Source organism: Temnothorax longispinosus, chromosome 11 (assembly GCF_030848805.1).
Source record: "Temnothorax longispinosus isolate EJ_2023e chromosome 11, Tlon_JGU_v1, whole genome shotgun sequence".
NCBI lineage: Eukaryota > Metazoa > Arthropoda > Insecta > Hymenoptera > Formicidae > Temnothorax > Temnothorax longispinosus.
This window is the reverse complement of record NC_092368.1, coordinates 19,845,170-19,862,168: the sequence shown is the minus strand read 5'-3', so window position 1 is coordinate 19,862,168 and position 16,999 is coordinate 19,845,170. Positions and strand designations below refer to the sequence as shown.

General features: G+C 33.8%; 2 protein-coding genes across 3 annotated transcripts; one reads left to right on the top strand and one right to left on the bottom strand.

Moving 5' to 3' along the window:
* The first annotated feature begins 5,220 nt into the window (after positions 1-5,220).
* On the top strand, positions 5,221-12,793 carry LOC139822392 (uncharacterized). Its single transcript, XM_071794062.1, has 4 exons — positions 5,221-6,588; positions 9,308-9,479; positions 9,699-10,563; positions 12,679-12,793. The coding sequence occupies exons 1-3, from the start codon at positions 6,457-6,459 to the stop codon at positions 9,710-9,712; spliced, it is 318 nt and encodes a 105-aa protein (XP_071650163.1). The 5' UTR covers positions 5,221-6,456; the 3' UTR covers positions 9,713-10,563; positions 12,679-12,793.
* Positions 12,794-13,003: 210 nt separating this feature from the next.
* LOC139822390 (uncharacterized) lies at positions 13,004-16,881 on the bottom strand. 2 transcript variants are annotated; one of them, XM_071794050.1, is made up of 6 exons: positions 16,209-16,881; positions 15,145-15,360; positions 14,685-14,875; positions 14,389-14,562; positions 13,688-13,913; positions 13,004-13,179 (listed from the first exon to the last, which is right to left on the bottom strand). In XM_071794050.1, the coding sequence occupies exons 2-6, from the start codon at positions 15,356-15,358 to the stop codon at positions 13,004-13,006; spliced, it is 981 nt and encodes a 326-aa protein (XP_071650151.1). In that variant the 5' UTR covers positions 15,359-15,360; positions 16,209-16,881. The 2 variants fall into 2 exon arrangements, with proteins under 2 accessions (XP_071650151.1, XP_071650153.1); XM_071794052.1 differs by having other exon boundaries at positions 15,145-16,881.
* Positions 16,882-16,999: the final 118 nt, after the last annotated feature.

Here is a 16,999-nt window from a genome sequence, read left to right as displayed (position 1 = left end):
CGATTTAATTCATTGACCCGTATCGCGGTTAAGATTGTTATCTAACGTTTTCCTAGGCCGTCCTAACTCGTTTCTTCTCCCTTCGCCGTTCCGTCGTTCTCACGCCTTGTTTCTCCTCTCGAATTTCAGGCTCTCATGGTCGTCCGAGCTAGACATATGTCCTAGGACATAACACACGTAGCGAGTGTTCGGTGAAACTCGCGGGCCGACACGAGCCTGGAATACGCGAGGAGCTCGAGACTTTCGTTTTTGAAAGAGCCACCGCCGAATATGCGTCCTCGTTCGTATCGCCTTTTTAGCGTTCTAAACTGCAGCCTCGATCGCCACGGCATTGGCGAATATGTGCGCAGCGTAGGTGCGACAGTTTTAACGAACGAACCGTTCCTTTAAAATCCATTCATGCTGAAATTCACACGTTTCGAGTGCGCGCGCCAAAATCTGTTTACGAGGTAGACAAGTAATAACTTGGGGTCGATATATAAAGAAAAATGTTTTTATTTTTCCGCTACGTGCCCTACGAGCGGAGATATTGCGACGCATATGGGAGTCGCGTACCTTTCACTTTTTCAACACTGGTTAATTAACATGCTTACATCACAAGCATCTAAAATTACATCAATTTTAGAATGACCAGAATTTTTGGTCGAAACGCGGTGACAATTTTTCACGTCGATTATAATCGTTGCATGCCACGATTTTTATCATTGCCAGTACAGTCGATTAAATTCTTAATTGGGGTAAAAGTAACCATTTAAAAAATGAAATAATACTTTTATTTAAACCTGTTGTATAATATAATGATATATTGTTGTAAACGTGAAAGTGTGCACTTTTCAATGCAAAATGTTTTAAACAGTTACGATATCTCTGAGCCACGATATCATAATTTGAACACACAATTTCCATGTTATGTGACCAATTTTCAAAACAAGATCAATTTTATCTTTTTATCTGAGAGATCATCGAGTATATTTATATTGCATATTGTATATATATTACCGTTAGAAAATTTTATTGATTATTATGTTAAAATAACAAGATAAAAAAAATTCTTTAAAATAAAAATGCCCAAATAGATCTTATAACCATATTTTATTATTAAACAACAACAAAAAGAAAACAAAGATTTAAAATATTCTGACTAACAATAAATGAAAAATATTTAAACATTTTTCTCATCAAAAAAGTCTTCTATAGCAAAACCTGATCGTTTGGACAATGTAACGGGATTGAGAAGGATGAAAGCGGAGTGTGAGATGAGCGAGAAGAGGGAGAATAATGAGATATGGAGGGGAGAGTCATCGGCTAGATGATCGTGAATTCGAAGATTGAAGATCAGAAGTAAAAGAGGGTTCCCAGAAGGTAGTTCGACCCGGTCTCCAGAGGTTCTCTATCCGTGCTGGCGACGGACGACGTGCGAAGGAAGGCGTGAGTACTCTCTCTCTCTCTCTCTCTCTCTCTCTCTCTCTCTCTCTCTCTCTCTCTCTCTCTCTCTCTCTCTCTCTCTCTCTCTCTCTCTCTCTCTCTCTCTCTCTCTCTCTCTCTCTCTCTCTCTCTCTCTCTCTCTTCGCGTCGCGTCGCGGCATGTTTAATCGGTAAGCGCAATCGGTATGAGCCGTAATAGTACGCGTAATTAAATTGATAATTACTTCAATAACCACGATACTAAATAACCGTCTTTTAGAAACAAACTGTAAACGACTTATTGTGATTGACCACATTCCAGACGCTGAATGATTAAGGGCTTACACCTGAGTAGAATTTTGAAAAAATCGATTTTTTTTTATTGCATTTCTTGAAAATATATAGTTTCAAAAATATTGTGTTAAAATATTATTAAGAAATTCGAAGAATTGTAGAAGTTACTGAAGTTTTACTGAAGCGGGGCGGAGCGGAGCGTAGCGGTATCGCGCCTTTTTCGCCGGTATCGCGAGATAGCTCTCTCCTCTCAGGACTTCGTGTCCTTCGAGAAGCCTCTCCTCAAGTCGTCATCAAAGGACTTTTATATGGCCCCGGAATTGCCGACTAAAAATAAAATTATAAAAAAAATTTTTTTTTAAACAATTTTATTGTTAATTAACAAAAAAAATTTTTTTAATTATTACTAATATTTTCGAGTCAAAATAAAACTTTTTTGTCTTTTGCATTTTTTTCGTAAGACGAGTTGTTTTCAAGTTATAGCATTATAAACAATTAATGATATCCAAATCTCTTCTCAAACTTAAAACGCGTTTTTCTCGAAACATGGTTTTTAAAAACGGTGTTCACGATATCTCGAGAACGGATCGATAGATCTTTTTGAAATTTGGACACGATATTCTTGGATGCTTTGTCTAATTAGCTACGATCAAACTTTTATAAATTTTTTGTTACAAATGTTTAAAAAATGCATTGGAATTTTTTTTTTAAATTTTTTTTGGCTCGTAGCTAACTGTCTTGTATATAACTAATTAGGAATTTAATGCATATTTTTGTACCAGATGACGTGACAACCCAAAATGGTGAACACCGCAAAAAAACGGGGCTTACGCTGATGCCAATAAACAATATTTAATGTTAATAAATTTTAATTAAAAAATTCACAAACGTACTAGAATACATGCTCTTTTTAACAAAAAAAAAAGTTTTTAAATATAGCAATTATTTCCCGAGAAAAAAATTCCTAAAATATGGTCACTTTACTCAGGTGTAAGCCCTTAAGTATATCGAAAGCGACGCCCAGCCCGGCCGGCTCGGCCTAGCCGGAGGAGCGTCTCTTTCACAATTCGACCATTGAGGCTGATATTTTTAAATTTGACGGTAAATGTAACAGGAAACTTTATATCAGCATTATAACTCAAAATCCGATAGGTACCTATAGAAGGTAGAGTTAGAAAGTAAGTGGGGGAGAGACTAAGAGAGCATGAAGTATGCTGCCCCGTGGAGCCCCCATTAGAGGGGAATATAATCCCGTGGAGCTAGTTAGAACTGGTTTTCTGTTTCTACCTGCCTGAATTTCTTTCTGGAAGATCTTCTACAATCAGATAGCTGGTCAGGTTTTAGATTTTAGACCTGTAAAAGATGGAGTGAGAAACCTAAATGAAAGAAAAAGAGAGAACGGCCGGGGTAAACTCGACACTTTGCCTGATCGACACACGTTGATCTGGAATTTCGTTTTTATTGTCTGAAACTAAATATACATTTGTTTATCGTGTATTTAGAAAGTACAAAAATTTGGAATTAAGTAAAACAATCATTGGAAATAATGAGAACAAAAATTGTTAAACATTCAATTATTTTCATCTAAATTCATGTCTGAAAAACAATTTATGCAAGTAAATTCGCGATTACACGTGCGCACACATTTGTCATGGGCCATATGTTGCATTACAAGCATTGTTTATTATTGGGAACTAATAAAACAGCGTGTCGACTTAGCCCCTGTCGACTTAGCCCCGAACGTCGTTTTTTACTTTTGTTACTCCAAAAATAAAAAAATTTTGAAAATATGCAAAAATTATTATCGGATTTGTATAAAGCATCGAATTTTCCATCAAAATTACTTACCGGTAGATTCGCAAGAGTAAAGCTCGATGAAAGAGTAGACATTTTCGAGAGATCAGAAAAATTACTTTTTACTATCAAAAACGCTTATGTCGCGTTAAAAATTACACTATAACTTAGAATGTTACCAAATTCCGTTGATAATACTGGCACATAAAGACGCATTTATAGTAGGAAAGGCAAGTTTCTACGATAGATTTAAATTGGCAAAAAGCCTAGTGTCAAGTTAGCCCCGTTGTCGGCTTAGCCCCGGTCTCCCCTATTTAAAAATTTTAAAATATAATTTAAAATATTTTATTTATTAGACAATGTATTAAACATTCAATACATTATTACATTATACAGTGATCTGAAAACGATATACTGCGCCAATGAATAATTATTTCCATCAGTAACAATTAATAAAATAGATTATGAAATGCTCACCTCACAATTTGTTACATCTGCCTGCTTGCTTTATATATATATAATGCTTATATATATGCTTTATATAAATATATATATATATATATATATATATATATATATATAAATTGCCAGCTTTCTCAACTTGTAATGCTAGTGTTTAAATTCTTTTTTTCTTTTATAATAAATGTTATATTATTTAGTTTTTAAAGAAAACTTAATTTCCATTTATTTCTTATAAATTAATACCTCGGCCTCAGCTCCTTACACCCTCAAGTCGTACATGGTCCGATCCTAGGTAACAGAGATTAGAATCCTTGACCTGAAATAGCATCGACGCGACACCCCTCTCGATAAGCGTCGTAGCGTTCCATAAGGACGTTGACCCAAAACCGGATTCGAGCCATCAAAAAAGTACGTTTGACTCGATCAAACCACGCGCCTCCATGTGTGTAGGGGAGATCGGGGCACACACGCACGCATTCACGTTCGCCTTACTAATTGACGGATGAATTAATTAGCACGAATGATCGATCAAGTTTACTTATATTAAATTATTTTCATGTAAGATTGTGCTTCAAGCATACGTATCGATACGCTCTAATTAAGGATCTTGAGATAACCTTTCGGATCGGTAATAAATCGCTCGAGCAGGGAACACATTTTCAAAGACCATATTTCGAAGATCGGTACAGTATCAAACGAAGCGGAGTTACGATCTTGACTCGAGAATCGAACCTGCGAAAGTCCCCGCGGTCCTGTTTTTCATTCAAGTTCATCGCGTTCACATCGAAACCGGTTTTCTACAGATAGATTTGAATTTCGCTGCGAAGAACGAATCCTCTTTCTCCTCCGGCCGAGAACTATGCCTTAAATCGATTCACCTGAGATATTAAACATTTCTTTATCACATTCTAGATTTGATATTTTCATATTCTTTTTCTCTTTATACTTATTAATATTTATATTATAACCCAATAATTATAGAATTTTGAATTATAGTTTTAAAATTTTCAAAATTTGTCAAATGGATTCTTATGTCAATAATTTATCTACTTTTTGGAATAAATTGTTAAAAACAAAATATAATAATTTATAAATATAAAGGTTTATTAAATATATTTTTTCATACTATAATTTTATTTAAACTGTTTAAGTTTTTTTTCTAATAAAGAAGTAATGTTTTAATTTTACAAAATATTAAAACATTATAACACATAATCTAATTTTAATCTGTTTTTATAAAAAATTAAAACATTATAACTACGTAAATCTAGCTTCCTAAAATTATCTTTAATAATTGATTAATTTAAAACGTTAAATTCGGTATTTAAATCATTAAATATTACGTGCATTATTATTTAATACCTTGTATTAACTTTAATAAATAAATATCATTTCACAAACTGTAAATTGTGCGTAAAACAAATTATTAATTTTCATTAAAAATATTCGACATTTACATTAAATCAGCAATCGCCGACTCTCTTATCGTTTTCGCAACAGTAACGAAGCGAACAAAGTTAACTTCTCGCATACTCTCGTCGATAGCGAGCGTATTTGGTGGTAGGGATCTACTCGTAGTGGTCGTCCGCCCCTGTCAGGGCTTTCCTCCCTCCATGTTACCACTCGCGCGGCCTTTTCCCAGTTTGCATCACGGCCTGAGTGGGGGGAGTAACAGGCTCACTTGCACGCGAGAAGTAGGGGAAGTTGGACCCCAGAAGAAGATAAGTCTCTCTCTCTCTCTTTCTCTCTCTCTCTCTCTCTCTCTCTCTCTCTCTCTCTCTCTCTCTCTCTCTCTCTCTCTCTCTCTCTCTCTCTCTCTCTCTCTTTCTCTCTCTCTCTCTTTCTCTTTCTCTCCTCTCTCCTCTCTCCTCTCTCTCCGCCTTACCTCCCACCTCCCACCAACTCCATTCGGCAGATATCCTGTACCCCGGCATGCCGGTGTGGTGCCTTCCACCCAACTACCCGTGGACTAGGTAAGCGCCGTTGCTCTTACCTGTCGAAGTTACGGCAAAGGCGCCTTAGGAGAAATAAGGCCCAGAAGGTGGGTCTCAGGCAACAATGACGCCCAGTTGAACGCGACGGCTCGCCACTCTTCGTATGTTGAAAAGTGCATACGGCTGTTTAACTTTACACGGTTAAAAAATTGTGCCGACGTTAGTGCATTGATCCGAATTGATCGACTGACTCTCTATTCGTGGAGATCTGGTTATCGCGATATTCTCCAGCGTTGAGAATTTAATTCGCCACGTATTTATCCGGAATCTCAAGCATTTTAATTTATATGCTTCAGTGTATAAACTCTTGGATCGAATAATTGTTTTACAATGCAGTGTGATGTAAATTTGAGTGTTTTTTCTGTATTGAAAAATTTTTTCGGTGAAAAATGTGCGAGTGCGGTGACGAATGCTCCGAGGATACGAAGACGCGGGAACCCCGAAATGTCCTATCTCGTTAGACCCGCAAAAACGTTAGATTAGATAGAGGATTTCGGAGGAAGGCTTAATGGGGAAAATTCTGGACGGGATTAAGACTCGAACACCTGAAATGGCTACTCTCGGTCTCTCCAAAGTCTTCATATTGGACAAGTATTTTACAAGTATTTTAAGTTCTGGGAGACCGAGAAGAAGCTGTAAGGTACAAAGTTGCGAGTGCTGTGACAGCGTCTTCCAATTGATTTTAACAATCTATTATAGAACATTTTTCTTTATTACTGAAATTTTTAATCCTCGAGCTCTAAAATTATATTTTGTTTTATTCTTTGTATCCATATATCTTCTTATTACATTCTCAATATTGCACTTTTCGTATGCTTGTGTGCTAAAATCTATAATATTTTCTCTTTTACATGTAATTTATACACTGTTGGAAAATTTTTGTAGTTTTGTTAAAAAAGGTCCTTGTTAAAATTTTTGTGTAAAATAATCAACACATACGTGTGTAGATTTAACATGTGCTTTCTATGTTAATTGAACTTTACAAATTTAAAATGTAAAATTAATAAAATAATTTAAAGAATATGTTAAAGTAACACAATTTGAACGTATTTATTAAATGTGTTAAAATTTGCAGAAAAAGAGTGTTGATTTTACTTTATAACAGAAGTAAGAATAAAAATTTGTAGAAGAAGAATGTTGATTTTATCTTACAATCTTAACTTTAACATAAAAATTATGTTAATTGTACACATAATTAACCCCAAATTACGATCAGAATAACATTTCTTTTCTGTTAAAATATTTTAACATAGTATCAATGTTATCATTTAACACATCCATATTATGTTAAACTGACACAAAAATTTGAGGGGACCGTTAAAACATGTGATTTATGTTATATTTAACACAAATTTTCCAACAGTGTAGTCATTATTACCATATATCACTATATTATCTCTATTTATGATTTTCGCGCATTAAAGTACATTAATCGTCTATCAGTTTTAAAAACTATTGATCTTTAGATTTTTTTTTCAATTTTTAACAATTTCTAAAAATTATATAAATTAAGTGTGCATCACACAATAGAATAAAAACTTTAAACTTGAAATTGAAATTTAAAGATTAAAAATTTTAAAAATTGATAGACGATTCAAATTTTTATAAAAACTTAAATTTTTAAATTTATAGCAATTTATGGTTCTCAAGTCCAATTCTTTGATCTTTAGTTTCTTAAAATATTATACATATAATACTTTTGAGAAAACTATTGTTTATTATGTACATATATATACGTATCTCTCAACATATTTAACCTTAGAACTTTTTTGTGTTTTGATAAAATATATTTTAAAGTAACTTTAAAGGCTAAAATCTTTCTCCGGGCGCACGCGCGCGCATGCGGGTATATTATTGCCACTATAAATAATGATACTATGAGTAACAGTAAACAATAACAGGAATAGTGAGAGCGGCAAAAACTTTATTTCTCTGGCTTTGACAAGCATCTTGTAACCCAGGTCCTATTTCGGATTAAACTGCGCAGGTACCTTCGGAAGCTGAACGGTCGGGTCTAGCTTCGTGAAGAAAACAGGTTCTTTTTAGTCTTATCCTTCTCACGGCACCGCCTATACACTCCGTTCATCTTAACTCTTTCAACTAATGCTTCATCGACTCATGTCGTTGCCGGCCTTCTTCTCTCAAATTTTAATTTGTCTTTCTTTCTATCTCTTCGCAAAACTATTTATTTCCTTAGATTCCTTAAATCTATGAGCCTTTAAATTTGATTTTTGTATTTGTATTTCAAATACCAGATTGTTATTATCATAGGATTATGTTATCTGTATATATAAATTAAGCATATTATGTGTTATATGTATATGATGTAAATTTTAATTGCAATTGCTCGCATATATTATAATATTCTATGTAATCTGTGTAAATTATTTTAGTATTATTACATATGATAGCCGGGATTTAGTTGCACATTTCGAACCGATTCCCGAGGCGACGCCTCCTATACCCCCACTACCGCTCGAGGCTCAGCGGCCGAGCCGCCGATCGGTCACGTGACGCGTCATCTCAGGATTATTTACCGCCATGAAAACTGTTACAAAAATCATTAATTTAATAAAAGGCGGCCACAAGTTTCTTTCTCATCGTAAATTACGTATCGTAGTTTTATTTAAAAATCACTTAGAAAAAGACACTCTTCATTTCTACCCCTCTTGCCAGATTCTCTTCGAAGAATACGGCACAGTTTGCAATTTTAAAAAATATATTTATTTAATTGACTCTTTAATAAGTCAGTTCGACACTCGTTTCACCGACTTTGAAAGTCTTAGAAAATCTTAGTTCTTTTTGAAAATCCTTTCACTGCGGAAATCGAAGAACAAAATTTAGAATATCAAGAGAAGCTTTGCGATTTGTAAAATAATCTTTCTCTCAAGACTTGTCCAGAAAAAGGAGCGGATTTTTTAAGATTTTAAATAATTCAAGTTACCCTAATCTTAAAAATTTTGGTCTTCGAATTTTTTTCCATTTTGGACCCACATTCTTATGTGAATGCTCGTTTTCGAAAATGGAAATCATAAAAGTAAAAGTCTTAAAAGTAAAAGTGATCTATTAAATAACAAATTCATTCAAGGAAAACCGGCAATATTGTTCCAGACGAATGTGGGTCCCATATTGGTTTGCGTAAATCCTTACGCAGACGTTGGAAATCCGTTGACTCTAACGAGCATCAGGTCGGTAACATTAGCGCCACAGCTGAACAAGGTCGTCCAGGAAGCCGTGAGACAACAATCGGAGACCGGATATTCCCAGGCGATTATTCGTTCTGGTAAGACTCTTAACAAACTCCATCTTCCCTTTGTTTTACAAGAGAAGTGAAGATTTCTGGAACTTCTTCTACACAGGGACAAGCGGATCCGGAAAAACGTACGCCTCAATGCTATTACTTAGGCAACTCTTCGACGTCGCCGGCGGCGGACCGGAAACGAACGCTTTCAATCTCGCGGCAGCCTTCACGGTCCTCAGATCCTTGGGCTCAGCGAAAACCGCGCTACAAACTCGGAGAGTTCAAGGATAGTAAGTAGTTTGCTTCGAGATGTATGAGATAGAAGAGGGTGGGAGGAAGGAGAAAGATGAAAGAGAAATAATATTATGAAAAGAAAGTTTATAGACGTAGTATTAATATTTAAATTAAAAGTATTGTGAACAATATGATAAATAGCAATAAATATGTAATAGTGATTATTTAGTAATAGTTAGCAAATATAAATATTATAAAACAACTTATATCTTTAGGGTCACTTCATTGAGGTTCAAGTGACGGACGGTGCTTTATATAGAACAAAAATTCATTGTTACTTCCTAGACCAGGCGCGAGTAATCAGACCATTACCAGACGAGAAAAACTACCATATATTTTATCAGATATTAGCTGGATTGTTTCACAACGAGAGAGATAATGCAATTAATTATAATAATATTATTACAATTGCATAAAAATGATTAATAATAATTAACTATCAAGAAATAAATTATCCTAATAAATTTTTACAGTTAAATTAAATTTGGAGGGATATAATCTGAAAAATTTAAGGTACCCTCAACATGGCGATACGTGACAGGACGAAGCTGAAGATGCGATTCGGTTTCAAGCGTGGAAAACTTGTTTAGGTATGTGATTAAATATGAAAAAAATAACATAAAATTTTATTTTAATAAAAACCTGATACAATTAAATTAGCCGAAATGCTTAATGTTTTACGTTTTTTATTTCTCACGTTGATTAAACCTTTTGGAAAGAGATTATCAGATTTTCCCCATCTTTTCCTACATCTTTTATTGTTCCCCAGGCGTGTTAGGCATTCCATTTTTGGACGTCGTAAGAGTGCTAGCAGCGGTGCTCATTCTCGGGAACGTCGGCTTCACCGACGGCTCCGGTGTGGAAGTGGGCGTAATTGGCGAGAACGAATTATCCTCCGTAGCTACACTCCTGGGAGTTCTTCCGCCGGCCTTGTTACGCGGGCTCACCTCGAGGACTCACAATGCGCGCGGCCAGCTCGTTACGCATCACGCGGAAAATACGTGCCACGGTACTCTCGCTAGCCTGCTCCAGCCTAAGATCTATCGGAGAGACAAAATCGCACGCACGTTCGCAATAAAGGTAAATGTTTAGTATAACGCGTTTAGTATAACGGTGCCATTTAGGTTAAAATTTTATGGTTGTGAAATACTGTACGTAGCCAAAATTGATAAATTGTGATTTTCGTTAAAGCACTGCACACACACACGTGTGTATGCCCTGCTTTCTAGAAGTTGTGATTTTTGTTAAAGCAGGGCACACACACACACGTGTGTATGTCCTGCTTTATAGAAGTTGTGATTTTCGTTAAAGCAGGGCACAAACACACCGTGTGTATGCCCTGGTTTATAGAAGTTATGATTTTCGTTAAAGCAGGGCGCCAAACACACGTATGTATCCCCTGCTTTATAGAAGTTGTAATTTTCGTTAAAGCAGGGCACACACACACGTGTGTATGTCTTGCTTTATAGAAGTTGTGATTTTCGTTAAAGCAGGGCACAAACACACGTGTGTATGCCCTGCTTTATAGAAGTTGTGATTTTCGTTAAAGCAGGGCACACACACACACGCACACACGTATGCTTTATAGAAGTTGTGATTTTCGTTAAAACAACCCCGTTGAAAAGATCCAGATGGAAATCCAGATGGTAATCTACATGGATAACTAGATAAATATATATGTGGATTCCTATGGATTTCGGATGGTTTTGTATGGATTTCCTATGGTTATCCAGATGGAAAACCGTATTGAAAAGGTACAGATGGAGATTCATATGATTATATATATGGCTAACCATATAGATTTCTACCTGTATCCCAGGTCGGATTTGTATGGTTTTCCACATGATTATCCACATGTAACCAGCTGCATTTTTTGGATGGCAGTTTATATGGTTTTTCACATGGTTTCCATATAATTTCTCATATAATTTTCCACATGGTTTTCTATATATCGTTTTTTGACAAAACAATTCACTATTATCAACGTTTTTTTTAAAATAAAATCCAGGTTATTAGATAAATATTGTCAAAATCAACATGGATATCCAAATGGACTGTTACAAAAAGTAAATGATTATCCACAAGTTTTTTACAAAATACAGATAGATTTCCATGTAGATTTTGATAAAATTCTCTTAGCTATGATGGATTTTATAAAAGTTTTGTCGATATTCTGGTACAAAAATCTACGTGGATCTTGTAAAATGTATAATACATTAGATATTCAATGATATTTTATTTGTAAAAATTCTACTCTTTATCGTAACATGATATTTAAAAAATCTAATATTGAAAGTTTATTTTTTCATATAAGTATTTAATGACTTAACTTAAACTTTACATAATATACATAAGTTATACATAATTATTAAATGTGTAAAATACAAATATAAAATAATAAATATAAAATTATTAAAATACGTAAATGTTATTATGTAATACATGATATTATGTAATACATAATTAATATAATATAAAATATGCAGTTTATTAGATCTAAAGTATACATAGTCCTACAAATACAGCATTGACTTTTTGACAGCATTACAATTTTTTTTTCAACGAGAAAGTACTAAGAAAACGTTATTAAACAATAAAAACTTTTTTAACATTAACATTATTAACATCTTTACACATAATTTTTTCACTTGTAGTTTATGAATACATTTTCTAAAAACAATTTTTCATCCAATTATTTATTTTATTCTGTAAAATTTTTTACCGATTTTTACATTTATCTGTACCAATGCATATTGGGTATACCTGATATATACTGCTGTCGGTGAACAGTCATGATAACACACAATTTTTCAACATTTCTTGTTTCTAAAAATTCAACAATGGGGTTAATATTCATAATTTTTTTTATGCTTGTAAATTCTTCAGAGAAACAGTTTTCTACGTTTATCTTTTTATATACAGTGTATTCATTATTGTTAGCGTCATCAACGATAAATTATTGTATGTGGATAAAATGACCGTTCACCGTTTGGGCAAATGAATTATCGGATCGATAACAAACATTATTTGCAGACTTGAATAAACACTTATTTTTTACCATTCTTCCGTATGCCCTAGTACGCTCTATCTGCACACGAGTGTTATGTCAATAATTATCGGACACCCTGTATAGAACTTATTTTTTTTAGTTTAATCAAAATTACTTGTAATTGAAGATAATATATGGTTTTGTAGGACTCATTGTTTTCGAATAATATTGAAATTGATGATGAAATTTTTAACAGCAGTGAAGAGGATGAAAGTTACAATGAAGTTTTAGATGATAGTCATAACATTCCGCAACGGTTTACAAGATTAATACAAATGTTGCAGGAAGATGATACAAATGAAACTATCAATACAAATTTTGTTGTAAATAAAGCCGAAATATTGTTAGCGATTTTAAAATTTTCATCAGAGTACGGTTTATCAAGTTCGGCTACAGCAGATCTTTGTAAAATGTTAAATACTTTTGTCGCTACACTAATATATATGTGTGTATTAAATATACTAATTTTTCTCATTCTGGATTTGCTAACGCTTCCCTTTTTTTTTTAATTTCTTTTCTTGCGATACTTTTTACTTGGTTTATAACCTCCGTTAAGGCAGGATTTTTTTCTCTCTTAACCCATTCATCCAGTTCAATTTTGCGGATGTTCTTATTCTTCTTTTTTTTAATGTAATACCGCATGCATACTAAAATAAACATATTTTATTACATTTTTATAAGTACAGTATTAAGGTGGCTTCAGAGACTTTTAAATACAAGATATTTAAATGAATTAAAGAACGTTTGTATTATTGATAGAAAAAATTTCAAGGAAGGTCAACGACCAAAATTCTGAGAAAATAAATTATAAATTTCAATTATTTTCTATAGGTTGTTATAAGACACTCAATTATTTTACAATAATTAAATTACATTTTAATGCATACAAAAAATAAAACTGAAAAAAGTTGGAAGTGTAAATTATAAGTTACGAGAAATGTAATAGAACATTGAAAATAAAGTTAAGGAGCAAGTGAAAAAATTATATGCGTGATATAATATGCGGGAGAATATCCAGTACTTGCATAATAATTATTATTATACATAAAAATATTTTTATTTAAATTTAACATTAACTATTGTTACTACTAGAAGCACCAGACGTTGAAGTCACCTTAAGAATTACTATTATTATACAAAATTTTACATTCTTACCATCTATAACTTTATCTTTTGCAGGGCTAATCGATGTACATAAATTGCGTCCATTAGGAGTCTTACAATTCTTATCGGTACTAACACACCGACTTAATAACTCAGTGTTGTTATACATGTTTCGCAGTATATTTTTGGCGAACAACCTTTCCGTTTTTGATCGAAGACATTCTGTCCAGTCGTGTACAGTACAAGAAATGCCTTCGGCTAAATAAATCATTTCTATCTGTAAATTAAATACACATATTGTCAACATATCGTATTAACATATTATTAATGTTGCTTTTGCAAAAAGGTTTTTACAAAAAATTTTCAAAAAGTATGTAAATATTTAAGGAAATTATCGATTAGGCAAACACAGTTTCTTGATTTTTATAGAACTTGTAACATTTTTGACTTTGATGTCCTTCAGAATACATTCATCCTTAAAACCCTACTTTAGTAAGTGTGTGTATGTAAGTGTACACACTCTCGAAATCCGAACAAATGAAATGTCACTGACTCAAATCATGCCAGAATTAAGCCTCAGTAAGCTTTTCAAGTAGAAATATTAATCATTCATATTTAGAGAATATGTAAAAAAAAAAAAAACAATTTAGAAAATACATCATTCATATACAAACACTCACTGAAGTAGAGTTTAAAAAATGAATGGGAGTGATATTCAGAGTCAAAGTAGTTTAAGTTCTAAGAATATTTACCTCTTCCCCATCTTCATCTACTTTTATCCATTTGTCGCCAAATAACATTTTCTCTTCCTTCTTTCCATCGTTTGTTCTATTTTTCTTCTCTTTTTTTTCTTTTTCTGTTTCTTTTTCCGAATCTGTAGCATCATCTTCCGATTTGCTTCCAAATTGCTTTTTTTCCGTTCTCGCCTTTTTGTTACAGACAATAAAATAAAAAAGAATAAAATGGTACGTATTTTTACTACTTACAACTACCTACTATGCAAAATTATAGTATCCATATACCAAATATATATGAATTATAAACTAACAGCTTTTTGTTTTGCTTTTCCTTCTTTCTGAATATTGTTATTTATTTCAACATCTTCTTCACTATGTACATCTTTATCATCTTCGATTTCGCTGTCTTCTGCATAGTAATCATCTAATATAGTGTTACTAATTCTTTTAAAAACACCTCTTTTATTTTTAAATTTTTCCATGTCTTCTGCATTGGTTATAACTTAAAAGAGAAAATTACTTTTACTACATTTTCATAATAAGTTGTGTCTAATATTGACCACAAAAGTTACTGATATATTAATAGAAGCAAAAAAGAATTGTTCTACAGAAATATAATAATTTATTATTATTCTGTAGATTAAAAATATGTATATAAAAATATATTTATTAAGGTTAAGTAATGGTAAGCAATATATATATCAACGTATAATAAATAATGGCAATGACAATAATAGGAACAAAATACTATACATAATTAGCTAATCTTACCAGCTAAATCCGAAATTTGAACAGGCACTTTCACAATATCTGGATTCTTGTCATCCTTCCACAGACAATTGTAAATACATTCTTTATTAAAATCTTGTACATGTTCTGGAGGTTTCTTTGTAAATTCTAAAATTTCTTCTATTTTCACAATTATGACATCTGCTTTGTCATAAGCGTTCAAAAATTTTATTTTTGCGTGTGTTACACAAGCCATAACTGTAAGTTAATTATAATGAAAAATGTTAATTCTTTCAACTTTTTTACTTTCAAGATGTAGTCTATGAACAGCATTTTCTTTAACGAATTTTTGAGCGATTATTTTAATTATGCAAATGTGTGTAATGTGCAGAAAACATATGTATCGTTATAAGTGCCAACTCGATATTTCGTACTTCGCGCGAGCTGCGTCGCTACGCGCTCACCGACGCGTGATCCTCATATTGGCCGACGAGCTCCTTGTTGGTGCCTCTTGTATGCGTGCGCGCGCCGCACGGTAACTCAAGATTTTACTGTTCGTTGCACGGGAAGGAAGATCGAGTGTATTAATTCTCATTGAAAAAGGACGTTCGTGTAACACATACACCAACGAAAAGTGCGTTTATTCTTAAAACGAGAGAAACACTGTTTTCTCATCCGCGCGGCTGTCGAAGCAGCCTTTCCGAGAGCAAGCGCGGAAGAGCACAAAAGCCCTCATCACGTACACGATCGATCGCCCCCACAAGTACGATACAACATATATGACTGCATAGGATTGTATTTTAGTTATAGATTATATGTTACTTTTATACAACTAAATTACAACTTTTAAATTTTTCTAAATTTTGTAGGTTATAGTTGTCATGCAAGCGCTACTTATTTTAGATTATTTTTCAATTACCAAAAATTGTGGAGACTATAGTAAAATATCTTACCGAGTTTTGGACATCATAGAGATGTAAAAGAATAAATAATATTGATAATTTCAGTTTCAAGACTCGAAAGACACGTGTACACGCACAATTTTAGAGTTATCAAAAACTACAGAAATTAAACAAAAAAAACTGTACTAAATGCGCAAACCTTACCTGTGGAAATCAGAAAATCGGTTAAAAAAGCTTTATTCGCATCGATCGTGCCAGAATCGGGAAACGAAACAGGATTGCGGCCTCGATTGCGGCAGTCAGGCTTTCCAGATCTGAACTCAGTGATGGAAGACAATGGAAGATCGAATCGTGCTCTCTCTCTCGCACACTAAAAAGAACGGGGAGGAGTATGGAGGGGAATCGCTACATCAGAGACGCATAGCAACTTCTTCTCTTCGCATCCCCACCACCTCGCGTGTTAGAAAAAGACATTGCAGTCAGTTGGCGCCACTAATCATTGTGTGTGTAAACTGGCTTTATGTCTATGTGCGCATATGGACACAGTTGCCACTTGCGTATCGACGGTCACAAGCTTGCACCACTGTATTGCCTGGCTAAACTCATGTGAGTCGTCTCCCCGCACCATCCGATCTTCTATGTGGCAGAGGTTCGGATCTGGAAAGTCTGACTGCCGCAGTCCCGTTTCGTTCCTCGATTCTAGCGCGATTGACGCGAATGAAGTTTCTTTATAATTGATTTTCCGACTTCCACAGGTAAGGTTTGCGCACTTAGTACTTACAGTTTCTTTTGTTTAATTTCTGTGGTTTTTGATAACTTTAAAATTGCGCGTGTATACGTGTCTTTCGAGTCTTTCGAAACTAAAATTATCAATATTATTTATTACGGATTGTGTATTGTTATTGTACTGATTGATATTGTAAAGATCGGGTAGGACAACGATGCTAGAACTCGGTCCGAGATCTCGATCCGAGAAGTTTGTAGTTAATCAAAGT